This window comes from Littorina saxatilis, linkage group LG4 (genome assembly GCF_037325665.1).
Source record: "Littorina saxatilis isolate snail1 linkage group LG4, US_GU_Lsax_2.0, whole genome shotgun sequence".
NCBI classification, from domain to species: domain Eukaryota; kingdom Metazoa; phylum Mollusca; class Gastropoda; order Littorinimorpha; family Littorinidae; genus Littorina; species Littorina saxatilis.
The window spans coordinates 48228445-48253444 of record NC_090248.1 but is presented as its reverse complement, the minus strand read 5'-3'; the positions used below and the strand labels follow the sequence as shown (position 1 = coordinate 48253444).

The following is a 25000-nucleotide window of genomic DNA, read 5'->3' as shown; positions in this document are numbered from 1 at the left end:
AGTATAACATAATGACTTAAAATTGACACAACTCCTAACTTCATCAAATTAATTCATACAAATCCTTAAAATTCACTGAACAAAAATCTCCTCCTCCTGCAATAAAAATAAAAATCCCTTTGTAATCCACCTCAAATTCAAGAACAATCAGCATTTTTCACGATCAGTCATGAAATTGACAAGCAAGCGCACGCACGCGGTATTTCCCATTATTTTCGTTTCGGCGTGCCCATCAGGAGCTGTGAAACTGACCAGCTCTTCTGGCGTGCAGTGGCTAAGGTCATTGAGATAAGAGTCAGTTATCACCTCCTTCCTTTAGCAGGTGATGATGAGGCTGATGATTGCTGACAATCCATTTTTCGCCTGGCACTGACTAGGAGGGACTCCGGTGTGTGTGTGTGGGTGTGCTATGGGTATTGAAGGTACATGTACGTATAACATCATTACGGTCCTCGATGGGTGGGATGGGTGGAATTGAATTTGTGGGTCACAGGCCTGAAAGTGGCGAGCAGAAACATGTAACTGGCGAGTAGAAATGTTCATTTACTCGCCAAATGCGAGTACTGTTGCCGAAACAAATTGTTGTTTTGGCGAGTAAAATTTGTTCTCTGGCTAGTAAATTTTGAGAAGCACTAGCCAAAGGCCAGTGCACCATTTTGTTGACTTTCAGGGCTGTCCAGGTTGTTGTGGTTATGTGCCAAGAACGAGATTTGCGATTAACAAAGCCTACTTTTATAGCGATTTGAATATGCATGCGCCCTAAAATAATAAGATACAATAAAATAGAGTAGACTAGAAATAACAATAAGTGAAAGTTTTTTTTAAACAGAAGCGTCTATCGGCGCGGCGCGTGAGCATGCATCATTCGTAATAATAAGAATTACTGACTGAGTAACAAACGGAACGATTACAACAAACGATCACATTTGTCAAAGTTGGATACATTTGGCTTTGTTTCAAACGGTGATACAATTAATGTTAGATCACGAGACTGTCCTAAATAGTACATCGCGTAACTAGAAGGTATTCATGTCATGTTGCAGTCAAAAGCTTCACACTAATCATTTGTTTTTTCTTTTGCTCGATGTTTGGCAATCGTAGATAACACGAACTTTTGAATAATTTATGTGTTCGATTTCGCTACATTTGTTTTCCTTTTTTTCTTCCTGTAATTGCTTAATTGTGTGTGTATTTCATATAAAACATGTTTTTGTTCTGTTTTGCGTTCTGTTTTGTGACTGTCGTTGAATTGTCCTTCTTCTTTAATTTTTCTTTTTCATCTTTTAATCTAAAACTCATGGATCATATAATACTTTTGCTACATGTGCTTTCTATCGTCTCGTTCTTTTTCTGTATATCTTAACCCATAGGCTGGTTGTCGCGACATATGTCGCGCTACTTTACGTATACTGTCACCTGGTTGTCATGTCACCTGGTTGTCACGACATATGTCGCGCTACTGGCTCAGTCTGTTTGGTCGGTTCCGATTACCTCCCATGGCTGCGAAAACCTGTATGACCGTTTTTTGTTATTTTTCTCTCTGTTGTTGTTAATTCACCACTGGCTATGTAACATGTGTTACAGAATTGCACCAGTGTAAGGGTTAATTATCCACCGTCAAAATATGGTTATCAAGACGCCTACACTTTAACAAATCTTGCACAAAAACACTCACATCTATATCCATCACCGGGAGCCGATACGTCATCCTCCCAGTTGTCCTCCCTACAAGCATTCAATCAATGTCTCCTCAAGCCAGTGGTTTTTTAATGCAACTTTATTTACCTCCACTTTACACCATGTTGCCGCCATAAAGCTCACCCCCATCTTTTCTCCTTCTTCTGCTTGCAGGTCTCGTCTCGGCAACGCTATCGTACGAGAAATCTCGAGAGGTTTTGAACCCGGGACACCCTTCAGCCTTGAGGACGGCAAATTTATATTTCGCCGACTGCTGCTGGCGATCAAACTCCAATCTGCAACTGTAGGTTTCTATCACACCAGCCTACGCAACTCAAGCGAGAAGGATCAGGGTGGAAGATATATATCTACACAATCTTTCTCGCGCGCGCTCGACGCTATCATAGCAGTGATACAAGTTCTAGTTTCATATCTGTCTACCCTAGCAACCTCCACTACCACCATCATTCGCACGTGCTGCGCTGAGGGTGTATGAATTTCCGCGTTCTGTGCGCACAACACTGCATTGCACTGCTGTTTTTCTTCGGGACAAGTTGAGTCTGCGAGCAATGATCCTGTTTATGAACTTTTAACTACGCATACACAGCATCTTTGTTTTGCCAAAAAGAGCCCCAGCGGAAACTTTGGAATTTTCATCAAGGGACAGACCAGGCGACGTCTCATTTCTGCTGTGAAAAAAAAGAGAGAAAGAGGCGTTTTCTCAAGACGTCAGAATCAGAGCGTCATAAAACGTCAGAGTTTGCTTTGCTTTTTGCCCCCACACACAAGTTCTCTTTTCCTTTGCTTTCTTTTTGCCTTAGTGACTAGCGAGGGTTTCGCTGCTGTCTCGCTTTGGTGAAGATTGATGTGGGTTACTTGAGCCGCTGAGAAGCACAACAACTCAAAAACTCCTTTCTCCAACACCGCTGAGTCTACCACAGACTGTACCGTCTAACCTCCAAGCGAATTTCTCCTCCGGTTTTTGTTTTGAAGGAAATTATATTTACGACATTGTTCCCCTTTACGTTTGGTTTTTATTTGCGGTTTTTATGATTAAGTTATTAATCACATAACTTTCACGTCAAGAACGGCGTCGTGTTTCCAAGATTGTGTAATTTTTGCACCACTTGTTTTCCATTTGTTCATAAAGCAACAAAACAAAACTCAGCAGCATACTTTTTCTTGGCAAAACCGCAGAAACATGAGTCCTCAACGTTTTTGTGCTTGACGTTATTCCACCAGATTAATTCTCCCTGCAAACCCCACTGAGGGAACTTGAACAGACTTTACCCCAAACCAGAAAACGTTAGTGCTTTATGTTCTATACGGCTTTGAGCCCAGAATCAGCATCAATCAAACCAAACCAAACCAGCATGAGCACGATGGCTGACCAACACACACCCGCCGCCTGGCTACCACACGAAGCTAGCCGGGTACCAAACGGGTACGACGCTGCCGCACAGGGTATGCTGCCTTCGGAAGACATCAGTGACATGTTTTTCCCACACACACTGGATTCCAATGCTGGACACATGAACGCCGGCTACTACTCAACATCCGCCGCCAGAGCTGTCCAAGCCTACAGAAATCCACATGGTGAGTTAGCCTATTCCATTATTTTGATTTATGTTTATCCTGTTTTGTTATGATGCTGTCCTGTTCCTATTTGTCCTGTTCCCATTTGTCCTGCACGCATCGCTCAAGCAGTTGGGGTTGGCAACTCTTCTTCTCCGTCATCGTCGTCTTGTGGTTGCAGCTTCCCGAACACTCTTTGCTGTCAGACTATGGACACGATCAAGAAGTTGATTCTTGTCTTGCACCGTCATTTCTGTTCTTTTTCTCTTTGTGCCCTTGGACGCCATGTTCAAAACTGCGAGCTTTATACTCCGTATTATACGTGTGTAGGAGAGAATGCAACGAGAGAATGCAAACGTGATCTAATTCTCGTAATTTCGTTTCCCGCCTAAATCACAATTTTCGCTGAACTTAGCTCACTAAGCTTCAGCAAATGCTTGCATCGTCTGTCGGGTGAGTAGATATCGCTCCGTGTTTGACAACGTTGGACTGGGTGGCCCAGTGGTAACGCACTTGCGCTCGGAAGCGAGAGGTTGCGAGTTCGACCCTGGGCAGGGCGTTAGCAATTTTCTCCTCCCTTTCCTAACCTAGGTGGTGGGTTCAAGTGCTAGTCTTTCGGATGAGACGAAAAACCGAGGTCCCTTCGTGTACACTACATTGGGGTGTGCACGTTAAAGATCCCACGATTGACAAAAGGGTCTTTCCTGGAAAAAATTGTATAGGCATAGATAAAAATGTCCACCAAAATACCCGTGTGACTTGGAATAATAGGCCGTGAAAAGTAGGATATGCGCCGAAATGGCTGCGATCTGCTGGCCGATGTGAATGCGTGATGTATTGTGTAAAATAATTTCATCTCACACGGCATAAATAAATCCCTGCGCCTTGAATATGTGCGCGATATAAATTGCATAAAATTTTTTTTTTTAAAAATCCCTGCGCTTAGAACTGTACCCACGGAATACGCGCGATATACGCCTCATATTGATTGATTGATTGATTGATTGATTGATTGACAATACATTGTCAAATTTGCGTTAAGTGAGCGTCCCAGCACGGAAAAAATACCCAATTTCGCCAACAAACTGTTTTTATTAACCGGATTTTTGTATTTATTAACCGAAGGATTATTACATGGGCCATATAGTGATCAATCCGGACCGGACTAAAGTGTATTTTGAAAGTGGCTGTCCTTGTTAACCGTGTGTTTATTTAGCGGATTCTACTGTAGTGTGACTCTGTTCTTGCCCAGTGGCGGTGCTTTTCGCAAAATCGTACTTGACAACCCCCGGTAAAAAAATTCTAAAAAAAAAATTAATACGTCGACCACCTTTTTTCTTTGCACAGATGTGTCCATATTGCTTAGAGGAACCTGTGCACAAAATGTGTAATGTTTCTTTCACGCGAATTGTTTTTAAATACGTTTTTACTACTAAAAGAGTGATAATTTTATGTGTACGCCCTCGATAAACCTCGATCATTTTCTGAAAATGCACGTTGATAAGTACCGTTTTATGATAAAGTTATACTCTCCATTCATTTCTATACACAAACTAATGTCTCATTTATTATTTTTAGAGCTAAATATGTCAGTTGGGATCATGTTAAAAATCGCAGTGTTTTTCGCAAAATCGTACTTGACAACCCCCAGTAAAAAAATTCTAAAAAAAAAGTTAATACGTCGACCCCCTTTTTTCTTTGCACAGATGTGTCCATATTGCTTAAAGGAACCTGTGCACAAAATGTGTAATGTTTCTTTCACGCGATTTGAACACACAAGTAACCCCTTAAGGCATTCTGAGCTCAAATGTGAGTAACTAATGATTTTTATTAAGTAACTGCTTAAGAAATAAACAAGCAAACGTAAACAAAACATTCTTAAACACAGGTTAAGGCGACTAAATTAAAAGACGAGCAATTTGTTCTGCCAAACTTGTTGTTGAAAATGCGTTTCGCTAAAACGTTTCACGCAGCTCGATGAGCTATTTTTCACGGCTTGTTTTGAAGCATGAAATATGTATGGTTTCCTAACCAAAGTCCTCCATGCATGTAGCCAACTGGATTGATATTGATTTTCTTTACAAATGAAATACAAGGCCGTTGTTAGTTGAAGTTTCAAAGAAATACAATCACATGGGAAAAGACCGAACGCATATTAAAAAGCAGGAAAGTCAGTTTGGGATTTCATTTGGGATTTGAAATCTAATTGAACGGAGAAAAAAATCCATTGTCCAGAATGATTCGATGCTGCAGGCAGTGCAACCGAGTATACTGTTAAGACTAAGAATATGAAACAAGAAGGAAAACCACCCGCATCCCAGTCAACTTGTAAAGAATTGTATTATTTTTGTAAAAAGACAAGAAAGACAAACAGTAAAAAAATAAAAATGTGGGAACATTAAAACAACTTAACAAAATTGAACTAATATGGATCTAAGCGGGTGGGTTTTTTTTTCAAACCACGGGGACAACAAAAGAAAGATAAGATGTCAAAGAAAAAGGCTCGCAATAAACAGTGAATACAAAGTCTTCTACACAACAATTTTGCACAAGAAGACATTTTTTTTCTGTTCATGCACGCGTGAGTCCCCCGCACAGCTCTTTGAGCGTTCTCACTTTTCCGCGTAACATTTAGCGCCCAATCACCTGCGGCGGTTGAAAGACAGGCACCATCATTACGAATCATAGACGCTATTGTTTTAACCTTTCTCGGGCTTTCATGCTCAACGCCAGTCTCGGCCAGCCCAGAGCCGCTCACGCAAGCTGAGGCAAGGCTATCGGTGTTGAAAGCACACAGTTTAATTCTTTTATCTCCATGTGGCGAGGGCTATATTGGCTGCGGGGCTGATATAATGGGATGTCTGTCGAGAGATATCGTTTCTGCTACGCCTATATATATATATATATATATATATATATATATATATATACATTCTTGGTTTATACATGTATCTCTGCCATTAACAAGGTCTGTCTCAATATACTGTATAGGCTTGTTTGTGAGATCTGCCTAGGTGAGAAGTTTGAAGTACTACGCCGATGGGGAGTCTGATAAAATGAATTTCCGTGGTGCTGTATGAAGCGATCAAATGCGAGATGATATCTCCCTTTTTTTTTTTTGGGGGGGGGGGGGGGGGGGTATATGTCTGTACCGCCTAACAAATAAAAGTTAGAGAAGTTCCTCGAAAGATCAAAGGTGCCATGGATGATGAGCGGTTCGGTTTATTCTTGTACTACAGACTCGGGGAAGCTCGCAGGAGGATTTTGTCGCTTTTGAATTTGTAGGGCATAACATTATTTATGGACAAAATCACACTGAGACAAAAAGACATGTCCGTACACAGCAACACGCACACAGTCACATGCAGAGACACAGACATACAGACAGACACACATACGGAAACACACACATCATATCCCCCCCCCCCCCCCTTCCTCCAGCTTTACTCACTCACACACACGACTCGACTACAACAAGCCGTACAAAGTGCGGTATTTATGGTGTGTGTGCGTGTATTGGGGTTCCCTGCAATTACCACTGCCGTCAGTCTGGCGGGCCCGAGCTCAGCCATTGAAATTCAAACCCCGAAATAAGTGCCGTAACTTTGCCCCCACAAACCCTCAGCTCCAGTGCAAACCTCACAGCGCTCGACTGACAGTGCGATATATTTCTATATTACACTCCACAGCAAAGTGGTTACGGATGACGTTGTTTATAGCGTACCGTTCAGCACGTGGGAATTAAAATGTGAATTTATGTGTAGTATTCTGTGGAATATAAAAATTCATGATGTTGCGTGACGACGCAAAGACAAGTGGAATATATTGGCTAGCACTGACTCCATATTTTGCAAAGACGCTCATTTTCATAGCGCAGTGACCTAACTATAGGATACATTGCAGTGCGAAGTTACACTGAATTTAATCTTATTGGGTATACATGGGTTTGTGTGTGTGTGAGAAAGATGTCGTGCATTTGACTTCATACAATCGATGCATAGCGTACGATTTGTGTAAGAATATATCAATTTGTTACGAAGACTTCTGACATGAAGTGACACGTGATCTGAACGATGTCGACTCACTGCGCTCTAGCGGGAAAGCTATGAAGGTATTGAATTGACAAAACATGTCTTATCACTTAGGATGCATATCGCTGATACTCCACACTGACACTGATATTCGCCGATATTCCATTATGCAAAACGGCATGCCGCATGCGAAAGCGAAACTTTTTCTTTTATGCACAAGATGATGTCGAGATGAAAAAAAAATATAAAAAAAAACTGAAGAGGAAACAACCGCCGCGCCGTACAGAACATGCGCATTGAGGGGCATGTACACTCGCAATGTGCACCGACATTTACTGATAATCCATACATGAAAAATACATGCTGCATACGAATGCACTTATGCACAAGATAACGTCGAGATATAAGACTGAAGAGAAAGCAACGGTCATAAGAAACCAACCCATCGAGATAGATATATGTATATATACGACAATGAGGATCATTTATCTGCAACGCAAAAATGTCACCACTCCTGTCTTTGACTCGGTCAATGGTGTCGGTTACAGAAAGAGCGGACAATAAACGAATTTATTTGACTCAGTCAAGGTTTCAGGTGATGAAGAAAACCGGACAATATCGAAATCATTTGACTCAGTCAATAGTGCAGGTGATAGGAAGATGGGACAATAAACGAATATATTTGACTCCGTGACTGCATGCCCCATCCAATACCTCCGAGATAAAGAAATGAGTCTGACCATTTTTCCCTGACATAACTTGACATGCATGCACAAAGGGCGAAGTGCAGAAAGACATGCACAGCGGAACATGCACCGTTTGTCGGACGGGACGTTAGATAACTCTACGACTCTCTCGTGCAGACGACGAGCAGTTCCGGAAATGCAGCCGAGATTGGGGGCGACAACAACTTGACTCCGAAGCTGGAGAGTTCTGATAAGGGGCTTAAGTCGTGACCTCGCCTCGTGCTTGTTTGTTCTGTCGCTCTTTGCTCTTTTCTGATACGTAACGGGACAAGGTCTTGCAGCAGACGATTCCAATGATAGTTTGGTAAAAAAAAAAAATAAAAAAAAAGCAACAATAATACCAGCTATTGTGTTTTCAGCGTAGCAATAGGGTCCGATATTTAGACGAGACAAGTATAATGCGACGAGTCGAAGACGAGTCGCATTATACTTGTTCGAGTCTAAATATCGGACCCTATTGCTACGCTGAAAACACAATAGCGATTATATAGCTGTTCTGACCTTGATTTGTTGTTCCAAACTTACAAAATGACAGTTTTTGAGTCGATGCGTTGATCTCAGGTTTTGATAGCAGACGCCGTTTCTTATGCGCATTAGTTTTGCGCAGGCGCCACACTGACTTTGGACAAAAACTTGATTTGACAACACAGCTGTTAAACAGCTTTTTATTAGTTCATTCGTATACAACAAAAAGAAGTTTGAGTTTTTTTCATTTTGAACAAGACTACTTATGAAGAAGACCAAAACACAACATCAACGGAAAACTAGAAACAACTGAAGAACTGGGATGCAACAAGGGGAGGAGAAGAGAACAGCTAATCCGTACAACGCGAGCAGACGGCAAGAAGTTTTCAGTTTGGGTGAATGGCATTTATACTTGTCTCGTCATGAAGCGAACTTTTCAACCTAAGTTATAAACGACTACATGAATGTTAGTGCCATGGGTTGTACATCAATACTTCAGGGGGGAAGTGGGGTATTTAGTGTGGAGTTACGAGATAAAAAAAAAAGCCGAATGCGAAACTGAGTTTGTGTTAGTCGGCAACTGAGCTCACACAGGCACACAAAAACGGCTGTTCCGTTTTACTCCCCTGTTTGTACTACATCTTTTGACTTTGGGCATTTTGTGGTGTTTAGGGACAGAAAATAATTGGTTTAGTCCTGTTTCATCGGGAAGTTAGCAGAAAAGGGTATGCTATCGACATTTGTAAAGCTGAAAAACATTCCCGAGAAGAATTTCAAGTTGTCAGTGTATGCTGTTGTCGATTGAAACATCGCCGCGTGGTACAGATGGGTAAACCGGAACCATGCGTCTTTGTTATTGACAATATGCTTTTGGATATTGAGTAAAATGGCCGACTTCCGTAGCATTATGCTTTGATGATCGGAAGAGACCATCCAATCACAGCCCCCGAATTCCCCCACGTGTTCATCAGAATAGCTATATTAATATATATTATTAGAAAATAAAAAAAAGCAAGGGAATTTTGAGGTCACGGTTACAAAAGGTCGTATTGTAATACTCGTTTTCTCTTCAACTATCTCTTTACCATTTCCTTCTCAGATTTTTTTTCTTAACAAACCGGGACAGCAAATTTGGAGGTAGCGTTTAGAACAGGTCGTATCGTAATACTCCTTTTCTCTTCAGCTATCTACCGTTTCCTTCTCAGATTTTTTTCTAAACCAACAGGGACATCAAATTTGGAGGTAGGATTTAGAACTAGTTTAGTAATACGCCATATCTCTGTCAGCATCTCCGTGCTATATACACTTGTCTTCTTAGAATAAAAACAGACACACCGGAACAAGTCATTGTATACGCCTTAGTTGTAGTAAGTACTGACGTTGAGTCCATTTGTAGCAGACTCAGCAGGATGCACGTTTATAGAAGTGAGCAAACTTGTCTTCTAAACCGGACTTATGAGCAGAGTCTTTGTGCATGTGTATATAATTATGCAAGCTGTTAAAATTAAGACCACGTGAATACTTTTCAGTGAGCCGGACTTGTACAGGGTCCGGTACTACTCAGGAATTTCTCTTGTTGTCGAGTAGAAGTGTTCAACTGGTGAACTAGTTCAAGAGATAGAATGAGAAAACGATAAATGGTAACGGCAAAAAGATAACTTCTTTCTCCTTTTATAGTAGTCAGTTCTTTGGTTCTTAGATTACAAACGTTTTTGTTGATCCAACGCTTTTTGGGGGTCAGCTTACGGTAAGAGAGAGAGAGAGAGAGAGAGAGAGAGAGAGAGACACACACACACACACACACACACACACACACACACAGAGACAGAGAGAGAGAGACAGAGACAAAGACATAGACAGAGAGAGAGAGGCAGAGGGAGAGAGAGAGAGAGAGAGGCAGGACAAGGGAGAGAGAGAGACAGAGAGAGAGAGAGAGAGAGAGAGAGAGAGAGAGACAGAGAGAGACAGAGAGTATCGTACATTGTATCTACAACTCTCAGCATACCGTTAAATTACCACCCAGATTGAAAGCTAAAATTCCATACCACCTGCTGTCGCACAGAGATGAGATGATATCAAACCCTGACAATACTTATAGGGGGGCAATGTACGAGGGATGAAGGAAGGACGAATGGGGGAGGAGGGAGGGGGGGGGGGGGGGGGGGGGGGGTGGGGGGGGGGGGGGGGGGGTTGTTGGGGGTAATTTGTCGCAGATGTAAACACATCATTCAAATAAATGTAGTACAGAATGTGGCTTGTTAATCTCCGGTTTCACGGAAAAAGAGACCATAATTATATCGGCCTGCATAATTTCTAATCTCATTTGGAAACCACCTGGCTGCGGTTTATGTAATCTGCATTGAAACTTGTCTCTTCCACTGGATACAATTCGTGTGAGTAATCGCTCTATGTAATTGTATACCTGGTTAAATTAAGCATAAAAGAAGGAAATTTTTCTCTGTTGTTGTTGTTGTTGTTGTTGTTGTTGTTGTTGTTGTTGTTGTTGTTGTTGTTGTAAAACAAAACGATTGCTCTCAGCTAAAAAATCTCTTTTACACGTATACGGTGTTGCTGGCTTGATGGACACACAGGCAGACACACAGAGTGAATTAAGCGCTGAAGTGACATGAAACTTTGGCTGCCAAAAAGCACTCTTGCTTGCTCCGCTGAGCAACAATAAAGGGAGATCAATAGAAACCAAGAACGACAACTCGAGCGTGGGACGAGTTACTTCGATTGGCTTTGCCGTTCCTCTGACAGGGGTCTCTGACGTCTATTGACGGCGTTTTCAGTTGCAGAAACAGTATATTTCTGGATACATTCAGCAAAGTGACTCTTCCTCTAATATCGATCCAACCACCCAGAAAGGCAGAGCAAATATAGCGAATATGTAAATAAACTACACACACGAGAGCGAGTTATTTAACTAGAACATATATATACAGGAGAGGTTTAGCCCAGGCAGGCAAATGTGAATAAAAACACAAATATTGCAGCACGGCTCTTGTGAACAAACACATGAATTGTATAGACTTTTGCATTGGGTATAGTTAGTAGTGTTGTTTTGTTTGTTTGTCGTGGTAGTAAGGAAATGACAGAGACGAATGATTTGAGCAATTTGAGAAGTAAGGAGCGTCGGACATGTTAATTAGCAACGCGGTTTTCAAGGTATGTGTTAGTCTATTCAGGGATGCGTGACAAAGGTAAACGAAGCGTGAACTACATCAAAGGACCAAGGTATGAATATTTTTCTTTGAGGTATTCTACAGCGACAATAAACATATACGCGAAAAATAAGACACGAGCTTTAAGATCGATAAAAATTATGGCATTTTCAAGACTGTGAAAATTACGAACATACCTCAAGTTATGCGTTGTTTAGACTGCTGTCACTGTTGTTGTTGTTGTTGTCGTCGTCGACTTTGCTGCTGTTGATGATGATGGTGGTGATGATGATGGTAGTACTGTTTTGTCTGAAAGAAGGGAAAAAAATATAATCATTAAAAAGTTACTAGACTTTCGAGGTGGTCAGTCCAATACCGGGCCATAAGCTCACATTGCACAAGAGCTTTTTTGTTTGTTTGCTTAACGCCCAGCCGACCACGAAGGGCCATATCAGGGCGGTGCTGCTTTGACATATAACGTGCGCCACACACAAGACAGAAGTCGCAGCACAGGCTTCATGTCTCACCCAGTCACATTATTCTGACACCGGACCAACCAGTCCTAGCACTAACCCCATAATGCCAGACGCCAGGCGGAGCAGCCACTAGATTGCCAATTTTAAAGCCGACCGGGGTTCGAACCCACGACCTCCCGATCACGGAGCGGACGCCTTACCACTAGGCCAACAGTGCCGGTTGCACAAGAGCCAAAAGAAAGGGACAACAAAAGAAAGAAGAAGAAGGGAGACGCTGAATATCGTTCACGAGTTTATTTCCTTGAGAAACAAGCAGATAAAATAAGAAAATAAGAATGATAGCAAAATAAGGAGAAGACAATACTCATAGTACGAGGATGATGAGGAGGAGGATGAGGAAGAGGAAGAGGAGGAGGAGGACACACCGAGAGAAACTACATCCAAAAACACAGAATTATCAAAGAAACAAAAGGAGAAGACGAACAAAACCCGAGCGGCATGCGGACTACATGCACAGAAGAGTATAGTTGTGCACCCAGCACTGATTGGTGCAGACTTGCCGTCGCCACGGAAGAAGCAGAAACTTCCCTCTGCACACCGTGGCGACACCGCCGCCAAACTCGCAGACGTACGTTTCATACTTCTTGTAATTACCCGGCAGTGCATGCAATGAGCGAGTATAGTCTTGAGCGCCAGAGAATAATGGGCAGGAAGAAACGTGTTTTGCCGGATGCCGACGTCATTTGGACTGACGACACCGCGACAACAATGCATGAGGGGCCTGCTAGGGTTTTTGAGTCTTGGTTAACATTCGCATAGTGACGTTGATCTTTTATAACGACAATTTTGAATGAAAGAAAATATATTATATATCCGTCAGCTCTGCTTTCCAACGATTTCAGCTTTTCCGTATTTAAACATTGTTTGAATTCAATCATTCAGTGATGTCCTCCATTTTAGAATCTTTGAGTAAGATAATAGTTCAGCTTTATTCTGCGCAAAGCTTGAAAGACGTATGCATTCTTTTTGATGGATACTGTAAACTGTATCAGTGAATTCTTTTTCTAAGTCTGTGAAGGAGCAGATAGGGAGAAACGTTTGTTTTTGCAAGCGAATACCTGTCATGCTCGCTATATTGTCTGCGGAATCACCTTTTGGCGCCGAGTATTTACAGAGGCAGCGTCGTCTCGTGGCGATCTTGGCAAATCTCGCGTGGTTGGCGTGCCGGAGAAATTGTCTTGGTTATGATTAAGGCGAAACATGGGCTCCCGGGAGGGCCATACCTCCACACTTTTTTTCTTCTTATAGTTTACAGTTCTTCTCTCTCTGTCTCTCTCTGTCTCTCTGTCTCTCTGTCTCTCTGTCTTTCTCTCTTTCTTTCTCTCTCTCTCTCTCTCTCTCTCGCTCTCTCTCTCTCTCTCTCTCGCTCTCTCTCTCTCTCTCTCTCCCTCTCTCCCTCTCTCTCTCTCTCTCTCTCTCTCCCTCCCTCTCTCTCTCTCTCACACTCTCTCTCACACACTCTCTCTCTCTCCCTCTCTCTCTCCCTCCCTCACACTCACTCCCTCTCTCTCCCTCCCCCCCCTCTCTCTCTCTCTCTGCTGGTCTCACTCTATCATTCTCTCTTACTATTCTGTCTGTCGTTCCGTCTGTCTCTCCGTCTCTGTCTCTCTACCCCCCCCCCCCCCTCCGTTAGAACGTTTGAACATTTTGAATTTTTGAAGTAGATAATTATATATAGACAGAGAAAGACATAGACTAGACAGAAAGAGATAGAGAGAGAGGAGGAGGGGGGATAAATGCAGTGTGGGGTGTGAGTGGGTGTGGGGTTTACAATCCCAGAGTGAGAGGCACTCAAGCGACGTTCCAAAGACGCCAGAGCAAATTGCAACGCACTAATGCATGGGCGCAGAAATCACAACATTCAACGCTCTTCCCCCTCCCGCCTCCATCATAAAAAAACCACAAGCCCCCCCCTCCCCCCACCCCCCTCCCCAGCATGCTGGCAACTCTCAGGCACTCACTCTCCCAAAACAGCCCCACACACCTAAAAGCTTTCTCGTTCAAACAAAGCCCCACTTAACTTCCGTAAATTTGTTTATAAGAAGTAATTGTCAGAGGGAGATGACCTTGCTATGCAGATGAACGGACGGACGCTCCGACAGACAGACACAGACAGGCAGACGGGTTGACAAACGTATACGGATGTTCTGACAGATATATTATTATATTATATATATTATATTATATTATATATATATCTCTTTCTCTGCTAAGAGATTTTAACAAATCTCGGAAGAAAGTCTCTGCTGACTTTCATTTGTTTCTTTCACAATTTCTGATGTTATATATATATATATATTAACAAATATGGAAAGAATAACCAAAACAAGCCTTCACGTTTTCACCAATATTTCGGCCTCGTGGCCTTCGTCGGGGTGTTCTATAATTATATATATATACTACACCACATCAACTCGATACCACTTTTTACATGACAAATTAACTTAACTGACATATTATTATGACATGAATTAATCATGATTATTTAGAAAAAAAAGCAATCAAAACAATACATAGAAAAACGGAAGAGAAAATTACAAACTATTCTGTTTTAAGGAGTAAGAAGCTTCATATATACGGGGCAGTGCAAAAGGTTGCATGATGGGATTGCGGGGGGGGGGGGGGGGGGGGGGAATGATGATGCCGTTGTCTCTACAACTTCCGTGGCGAGTGCCACGCGTATGACCGTGAATTCCGGAACCCAGGAGACAGAGACTTCTGGCGATGTGAAAGTTTTTCTTTACGACTCGCTAGCAACAGTAAAATCCCCTCCTGTAACCGAACCGAAACCGAAGCCTCGCTTAGCCCCCAGTCTTGGCGCCTGGTGTCTCTGAAGAGAAAGTCTGCGTGAAAAAAAAGCAGGAAGAAAGATGTAAAAAGAGTGGTGAAGAGAAAACAAGAAATCTAAGGAAAAGGTGGCCCAAATTGCACAGGGAATAAAAATTGGAAACGAAACGAAATTTATAGTGTGGAAACCGTCGCAATTTTTGGTAAGAAGAAGAAAAAACGCCACAGTTGCCCTGATTTTGTTTGGTTGCGCTGGAACAAACCTACAATGATACAGAAAATGCAATGTTTTTGATTAGTGCTTTTGTGAACAAGAAACAATTGACAAGTGGCTCTATCCCATCTCCCCCCTTTCCCCGTCGCGATATAACCTTCGTGGTTGAAAACGACGTTAAACACCAAATAAAGAAAGACAATTTTTAACTACTCATGCTGTATTCTGAGGACAACCGAATCTAGGCTAAACCAAAAGACACACAAATGAAACCTCACTCGGATAGTAAATATTGGACTGACCATCTTTCAACCCCCTTCACCCCCCTCTATACGTCCGTAATCTGCTCACACAACTGACCACAGGCTTACAACAAGCCCATCAACTCAAGTGGACATTATGCCGCCAGACCTCCGCCGTCATAATTACTTCCCCTCTCCGACTCTCCAGCTTGTAGAGGAATATTTAGTACCGCGCCGAAAATGGCGTCCTTACGCAACCACTATCGGAAAGGACCTCTTCTGTTGATGTGTGTGTAAGTGAGGGGGGGGGGGGGGGGGCTCGGCGCTGGTAGATCTAGATCTAAGTATGTGACTTGGTCAGTAGTAAGTGCGCCCTTGTCCCTTGGTCAGTTATTCAGATAAAGTATGTTAGGGGCAGGGGAGGAGATGGAGTGCTCTGGGGTCAGGGGACGGACAAGGGAGATTCTATGAAAGGAAAATAAAATCCAATCTGACTCTTTTTGCGCTATGAACAAAAAGGTCTGTGTAAAAATCTAAGATCACTTTATACTGAACAGGATTTAGAAGGATGGATCATTGGGCGCACAAAAGCAAGCGACGATAATAGACCGATAACCTGGCACAACTATGGAGTGAACTGCACTCCGGATAACCCGCATAGCCAAGTAGGTCAAGGTGAAGGGACGCTAACAAACTACAACCAAGCAACATGATAACAGTTTTAAGATTTTTACTTTTGATTTAGAAAATAAAGTTAGGTCAAGGTGAAGGGACGTTAACAAACTACAACCAAGCAACAGGATAACAGTTTTGAGATTGAAAGTTTTGATGTAGAAAATAAAGTTAGGTCAAGGTGAAGGGACGTTAACAAACTACAACCAAGCAACAGGTTAACAGTTTTGAGATTGAAAGTTTTGATGTAGAAAATAAAGTTAGGTCAAGGTGAAGGGACGTTAACAAACTACAACCAAGCAACAGGATAACAGTTTTGAGATTGAAAGTTGGATGTAGAAAATCAAGTTAGGTCAAGGTGAAGGGACGTTAACAAACTACAATCAAGCAACAGGATAACAGTTTTGAGATTGAAAGTTTTGATGTAGAAAATAAAGTTAGGTCAAGGTGAAGGGACGTTAACAAACTACAACCAAGCAACAGGATAACAGTTTTGAGATTGAAAGTTTTGATGTAGAAAATAAAGTTAGGTCAAGGTGAAGGGACGTTAACAAACTACAACCAAGCAACAGGATAACAGTTTTGAGATTGAAAGTTTTGATGTAGAAAATAAAGTTAGGTCAAGGTGAAGGGACGCTAAAAAAACACACACAACCAAGCAACAGGATAACAGTTTTAAGATTTTTACTTTTGATTTAGAAAATAAAGTAATGCGCTTTATCTTATAGTCTTCTCATTAGTGACTGTATTTCAGTAGGGCAAACGAGTAACAATATGATTTTAATCAGTTTCCTTGAGTATAAAGTCTTGCTGCTATTACTAGGTCAGTGAGAGTGATTATGAATGAACTGACCCGTGGTCAGATGCGTACGTGCGTCACAGCGCGCATATAGACCTACTTTACACCAGTAAGTGACGGCACCGGAAGTTAAAAGTGACCACCGAGACTCTTGTACCTTTTGACAAAGGTCAGGGTCAGAGGTAGTTCGACAGCTGATAAAAGTACCTTATCTCTCAGCATCTGTTTTATTTAATCGGCGATTCAACCAAACACATTATTATTCCCCAAAAAAGAAAGATGGTGCAACCAACAAAAAAATAAAAAAATAATTTCGACACACACTCTTTTAATTCATTGTAAAACTATATTTGGTAGAGAATGCTAAGCTGCCACAATGAAGTCTGTATATTTAAATATCTTCTTGGTTCGTTTTCCAACAGACAGACTGTACTGTATAGACTGTTCAGAACTGATAGATCTTGAGGCAGAACACACTGCAGTTCGTTGCACAACCCACGGGAGGTATTGCACCACTGACCGAACATCAAGAAACCTACCGGTTGCCTTGCAGTTTGTGCATGCATGGTCACCTTTGATGCTTCTTGTACGGGTATCGCAAGGAATTTTGCCTGGCGTTCGTGTTCGTAAATTCATTATAGGCTACTGGCTGGAGAACCGTACAGCGGGAAATGGCTTTGAGGACCAGACAGGAAAAATACCTTTCTGACATTCATCAACAGTAGTATCATACACAATCAATATTACTTTAACATTCGTTGAAACATGGAATGCTGTCAACGTTTTAATTCCAATTCTTCATATCATTTATTTTTTCTTTACTTTTTACAATTTCACTTGTTTTTTACCGGTCGGTTAAACATAAATATGTAATGTTTCATTCTCGATGTACACTCTTATACAAATCGACGCAAGGACTGACCATAGAATGTGTTTGTGGCAGTAATTTCACGTTGTAACCTACAAAGTTCACATTACTGAATAGAACCCTGCTTTCCCCTCCCTGTACCCGCTTCGTAAATTGATTCCGCTGTGTTTGTGTGATTTTGCACGTGCGAGTTTCCAGGGAAATCACTCTGATGTCAGTAGAATGAGAATGTGTGATGTGCTAAACAGCCCCAAGGGTCGCAGAGCGAGTTACCTGACCTTTGTTGATGCCAGGCGGCGCTGGTGCCTGGCAGGACGGTTTTTGATACAACTCTCTGTTCTGTGTGCGTGTGTGTATGTGTGCGTGTGCGTGTGTGTGTGTGTGTGTGTGTGTGTGTGTGTGTGAGTGCGAAAGATGAACTGTAAGTGCTCTAAGTTAATAAAAAGAAAACATATTACTAAAACATTTGTAAATCTCCCCCCCCCCCAAAAAAAAAAAAAAAAAAAAAAAAACACAACTATATAAAAATAAAATAATAATCCATTCTCTGTGTAATAACTTCAGTATCGTCATCATCTCAACTTCGCGGCGACTAAAAAGACGAGAAAGGGGGAGGAGCAAGACAAAGTGTCTCCAGTCAATGAGCAATTAAAAGCCCCCGCCCTTCCCAACACACATTTTCCTCACCCTAATTTATCCTCTTTGCTGCCTCTCTTCCCCCCCCCCCCCCCAACCCACACACCCACACACGCACTGTCCTCATTCTCGATTTTAAAGCATTCTACTCAGTCTCCCTATTTTCATTTTCTCTCTCCCCCCCACACACACACACACCATCTCTCTTTCTTTCTCTCCGTCTTCCTCAAACTGAGAGCAAAGTCTTGTCGTTCGCCGCAATTGGGCGGGAAAATGGCCGATCAGAATTGCCATAGTTGCGCTCTGCCGTGATCTTTTTGCCTGATTAAATATTGAAGATTTGGGAGATTTGTAGCCGTTTTTGGCGGAGCGGGGTAGCGAGATATTTTGGGTCTGTGTGCCGTTAGTTTTGTATGAAATGCAGGGAAGCGTGTCTGTCTGGTCAGTCTTTACGTTATTGTAAAGTTAAAGGCGTAGGTTTGCACTTTTACATTATTAATTTTTTTTTTAGCACTTTTGGATGTTTTTGATCGGGAAAAAAGTAGGACACATGTTTTTTCTTCTGTTTTCGTTCCTCATCCAATTTTATCCTTTTCTATTTTCTGTCATTTTTCTATATTTCATTCGTTTTCTTTTAATTTTTTTTATTCATATATATTTTTTAATTTATTTCTGGGAAGATATAATGGATATTTCTAGCGCCCGAAAAGTGAATCAAAATCCAAAAAATAAGGGAAAGACATTTCACCTTAAAAAAGAAAATATAAAATGAATAAAGATTCGGAGGTATAAAAAAAAGAAGTAATTTTGTAATTAACGTCGCTAAATATGTCCGCCATTGTGTTTATTTCTGCTCTTTTAAACTTGAAAGGATCCTCAAATATAAAAATGTGCTGCAAGAAGGCATACTGATCTAATATTAACATTTGTACCTTTTCACGATATCGCAATGGAACACAAAAATTGTTTGAACCTAAAAAAGAAGTGCGAAAACCCGTGACGTATAAAAACAACGACAACGACATGAAATCACACACAACAAGTAGAGAGAGAAAAAAATATTCAAGAGCACATCACTTTCTTCAGACTCTCAAGAAACAGGCAAGAAGAAGACGCTTGGGTCGAGTCCTCTCCACAGACAGTGATTGAAGCTGTTTATCCCCGATTGATTACCGAACGCCCACCGTGCGCCTAATCGCATGGAGATGAATTCTCGCGCTGTTAAATATTTATGATAGTTACGGCCTCTCTCGGCCTCTGATGGATCTGTGGTCATTGGTTTTAACCCTGAGTTATTGGGCCACTATTCGTTTGCGTTTTTGACCCACGTGTGGGTTGGGGGTGGGACGAAATTGTGCCGGGAAATGGTATGACAATTTATTTATATATTTGCTTATTTTTTGTTAGTATATTTTTTGTATCGATCATTTATGTATTTATGTTTTTATTTATTTATTTATTTGTGTATCTTTTTATTTATCTCACATTTGAAGTAAATATCCAAGAACATTTGTTGTGATTTTTTTTATCAAAGCGGCGAAATTCTGACTTCTAAAAAAAATGTATTGCATCTTCATAATTTGGTGAGAAAAAGCTATTAAATGTAGACAACGTTGCGCAGTTTATATGAGAACTTTCTCTCACACTGAAATTGAACTGCTTGGCTCTCATAAAAGTCTGAAAAATAATGGAGCAGGCGTGTTGTACATCATATTTTAATTTAAAAAAAATTCAGGCACAAAATCATTATCAAATTTTGCACATTGCCAAAAAATAAACAAGTCGCGTAAGGCGAAAATACAACATTTAGTCAAGCTGTCGAACTCACAGAATGAAACTGAACGCACTGCAATTTTTCAGCAAGACCGTATACTCGTAGCATCGTCAGTCCACCGCTCGTGGCAAAGGCAGTGAAATTGACAAGAAGAGCGGGGTAGTAGTTGCGCTGAGAAGAATAGCACGCTTTTCTGTACCTCTCTTCGTTTTAACTTTCTGAGCGTGTTTTTAATCCAAACATATCATATCTATATGTTTTTGGAATCAGGAACCGACAAGGAATAAGATGAAAGTCTTTTTGAATTGATTTCGAAAATTTGATTCTGATCATAATTTTTATATTTCTAATTTTCAGAGCTTGTTTTTAATCCAAATATAATATATTTATATGATTTTGGAATTAGAAAATGATGAAAAATAAGATGAACGTAAATTTGGATCGTTTTATAATTTTTTATTTTTTTTTTAAATTTTCAGATTTTTAATGACAAAAGTCATTAATTATTTTTTAAGCCACCAAGCTGAAATGCAATACCAAAGTCCGGCCTTCGTCGAAGATTGCTTGGCCAAAATTTCAATCAATTTGATTGAAAAATGAGGGTGTGACAGTGTCGCCTCAAGTTTTACAAAAAGCTGGAAATGACGTCATCAAAGACATTTATCGAAAAAATGAGAGAAAAAAACCGAGGATATTATTCCCAGAAACTCTCATGTAACATTTCATAAAGATCGGTCCAGTAGTTTAGTCTGAATCGCTCTACACACACACACACACACACACACACACACACACACACACACACACACACACACGCACACACACACACACACACACACACACACACGCACAGACACACACACACACATACACCACGACCATCGTCTCGATTCCCCCTCTATGTTAAAACATTTAGTCAAAACTTGACTAAATGTAAAAAAAGACTCGCTTACCCGAATTTGTGAGGTATTGTTAGCCAGACCCCGCTCGCGAATTGTATTGTTATGATCGAAACGGGGTTTTGCTTGCATTGTGCCAGCATGCAAAACCACGGAGCACAATATCTTATCTGGAAATCTGATCTGTACGAGTTAATATAGTCCCAAGTCTGCAGTGGCGTTGGTGTGTGTGTGTGTGTGTGTGTGTGTGTGTGTGTGTGTGTGTGTGTGTGTGGGTGTGTGTGTGTGTGTGTTAAAATTCGGTCGTGTAATGTGTGCGTTGTTTGTTCGAATCCCTGCGTGCGCGGGCTATTTAACAGGTTCAAGTTGGCTGAAGTGTCATTAGGGGATCTGTTGCTTAGGTTACTAACTATTTACGGGAGGGACATTTCTTTGTGTTTGTGAGCAACTTCAGAAGAGCATCCGACAGGTGATCAATATGTGATTCAACTGCTTGTCACTTGATTGGTCGATCAATAATTCAATTCCGCCATTTTCTTTCTTTACACTCCTACGCAGTCTTTTATGCGAATCGTTCACTCGTTTGGTCATCGGAATTGTCCAAAAAATATGGAGAGTTGGTATTTCGATCTTTCTGTCTTTCAAAGTGAATAAACAACATACACGACAGATAATTAATAATATGAAGAAAATGAGCGTTGAATATTCATTTCTATATGGTATTTTATTTAAAAATCCATTCCACTGCTAATCTTTATTTTGTTCTGGATTCTGGAATTAACGTGAGCGGACTTTCTGTTTCCATTTATTTGTTCAAAGGCGGGAAGGGGAATCCGGTGGGGGGGGGGGGGGGGGGGGGGAGTGCATGCTTCGACTCCTCTATGTCAGGTTCTAAATCGCCCAGCCCACTTTCCGGGTTCGAGTCCCCCGGGCAATTTTGATTAAAGACAATGATTGCAACGCGTCACTGAACTTTCCCTCGAACCATCCGGGGAAGGGTAGGGTCCATTAACAAGTGCGGCTGTCATTTGCTGAGTTTATGGTTCACGAGCCTTTGAAATTATTTGCATAAAATGATAATGTATTTCGATCATAAAGCAAACGTGCATTGCATATGTCAGCGTTTGATGCGTTTGAATCAGGAGTTTTTCAAAGAATGTTGTTCTCTCCAAAATCACACCAACAAAATGGACGGCGTTTTATATCCCAAAAAGTCCTGATCTATATCTTATCTTTCCAAAGGAAGCATACGTGACGATGTTCTTTTAGTTCAAACAGCTCATGTCCACTTTGTCCTTCTTGTGTTGTGCCTATCTGTTTGCCTCCTTGAACGTATGCTCTATCTTTTTGGTTCTCGGTGTTTGTGTGTATGCAATTGTTCCTTCCTTTTCTAGTCGTTGTATGTGTTGAATGATTCATATTGGATTTGTGTTTCCTTGTCGTCCTCTCTGTATAAATGTACCTTTCATTGCTTCATCTGTATTTCCAATTTTCGTTCATTGTTCTCTTTCCAGTTTTTATTGTTCTAATTTAAATTTAAGAAACTTTATATTAAACGCTGGTTATTGAATGGTCAAGCTTCACAGACATTTTCTTAAAAATTGAAATCTCCATTTTAAAACAGAGAGCCTTTCCTGAGACTTTTGTTCTTGATGAGGTCAGTAAACTTGCCTCAATTTTAAGGCCACCTCTCTTTATCACAAAATTGTTCAGATTTGTGAAGGCTGAATGTAAAGGGACTACTTGTACTTGTTCTGGTTTGATCCATTTTCGAGTTTTCTTCTCCGTACTAAAGCAATATTTTCTCTATGTCCCAGGGTCCAGCGCGGCCTCCCAGATGTGCCGACCACACTTCCACAGCCCCCTGCACTCGTGGATTGCAGAGTCCGGCAAGGCCATGGTGCCCCACGCTCACTCCGGCTGGATGCAGGCCGCCGCCTCACACTTCTCCAACCGCGGCCTCTCCCACCCTTCCCCCACAGCCCCGCTGGCAGAGCACCCCTCCTCCCTGGGCTCTTCCGGGTGGATGGCCGTTGCCTCCTCGTACGGCAGCAAGTCCCCCAGCCACCCGTCCCCCACCGCCCCGCTCTCCATCCACCCGCCCTCATCGCAGGCCAACTCCTCCTTCTCCTTCCCCCCAACGCCGCCCAAAGACGGCACTCCAGAGAACGTGTCCGGAGCCGCTGGAGGAAACAAGGCACAGTCCGGAGTCAACAACGGTAGCGGAGGCGCACAGAACTCAGTCAACGACTACGGGACGTCAGGGTCCGAGCTGAAGCCCCTGACCAAGTCCGAGATGGGGGTCAGCGGGGGGAACACGGTGGGTCTCCTCAACGGCGGGGCGGATTCCGGAGAGCCTTCCATCAACTACACCTTCAACCTGACGCAGGTGCGGGTCAACCAGCTCAACCACGCCGCCGAGACCCCCTTCTCGCACACGGCCCACCCGGTGGCCACCTACCCGGGCCACTACCACATGGGCGGTGATTACGGCGGGGCGGCGTCCCTCGGCTTCCACCCGCCCACCTCCAACTCCGTCTTCAAGTCCGGCGGGTCCATCTCCGGCAACAGGTCACGCAACAAGGCACGCTCCAGCACAGGTCAGTCTGGCTTTTGGTTTTTAACACAACTTTATTGGTTTAAACATTTTTTTCTGAAAATTACAGATAACAATGCCGCATACAATCAATTTAACAACTGGAGCTCCAAACTAAATTCAATTTCAATACCGTGTCGCGTGTACAGCGCTATTGGCAATTGAGGATTCATACTCAGTCAGGCATGTCTTTTAAAAGCATATACGGTTCCAGCACATTCACACTTTTTTTCAAGTTAATGGAACGTTTAACTAACAAAAGAAACAATTCTGTTACTTTTGGTTTCTCTTATTTATGTATATCACCAGTAGAGTTACTTGTCCTGTTAGTTCGTTGAAGCAAATGATTCTAAAGGCCATCCAATCGAGACCCATTTATTCTTTGGCTGCAATATTTGGAGCTTCAAAATTGTCCACGAATTCTGTAGACAACATTTGACGTAAATTGCAAAAATGGCGAACAGAAGATACCAAGACAAAATACGCATTATCACTCTAATTCCTTTTGCCCCCCCCCCCTCCACCCCTCACCCTCGTCTTTGCCCCACACCCATTTTGGCCAAGGACTGCGGAAGCTATGAAACAATATAGGCCTTTCCAGACATTCTGACCTGCAGGCAAAGGCAAGCAACAGAACCCAGACCTCCACCCAGCTCATCGATGCCAAAGCAACACGCGGGGTTTCCAAAACTGGGCTCTGGCCAGAGGATAGAATCAAGGGCGTAGGGAAGATGGTTAGGGGGAGGGTTAGGGGGAGGGGGTCTTCACGAGCCGATAGCATCTCTGAGCGAGCTGGGCGCGTGCGTCCACATCAAGATAGTAGAGATAGTGGAGATAGGGGAAGATGCCTCTTTGATAAGATTGGGGGGAAGCGAAGGGCAGTATCATCGGGGGTCTGTGCTCGTTGAGCCCTATTTGCTTTTTTTCTTCTTTCTGCCTTTCTTCGTTTTGCTTCGAAGGGCTTGGTGTTTGGGATTTTGAAGGCTTTGGGATGTTTCTCTGCTTGTACAGCTTGTTGCATTTGCGATAGCTGTATTCGTTTTAAGAATATGACCGTATTTTTATGGTGGCTTTTCTCATTCCATCCTATAGCGTTTTGCTGAGGGCTATTTTTTTTTCAAACATATTGTTTTTATTTGCCGTCCCTACTCTGTACATTTTCTTTGGTGAAACGATTTGACAACTTTTTTTCACTGTGAACATCATACAAAAATGTAATTTTATGCAAGTTAGTCAAGAGAGAATAGAAAAACGTTGGAACACTTCAGTGGAAAGAGAGAGAGAGAGAGAGAGAGAGAGAGAGAGAGAGAGAGAGAGAG

The 25000-nt window shown here is 42.1% G+C and overlaps 1 protein-coding gene across 1 annotated transcript in view; it reads left to right on the top strand.

Moving 5' to 3' along the window:
• LOC138965618 (GATA-binding factor 2-like) overlaps positions 1 to 25000 on the top strand; it is a 68695-nt gene that overhangs the window by 7347 nt on the left and 36348 nt on the right. The window contains exons 2-3 of the mRNA XM_070337796.1: positions 1852 to 3273; positions 22903 to 23685. Coding sequence (XP_070193897.1) covers positions 2994 to 3273; positions 22903 to 23685 — 1063 coding nt within the window. The 5' untranslated portion in view covers positions 1852 to 2993. The remainder of the gene's footprint in view (positions 1 to 1851; positions 3274 to 22902; positions 23686 to 25000) is intronic.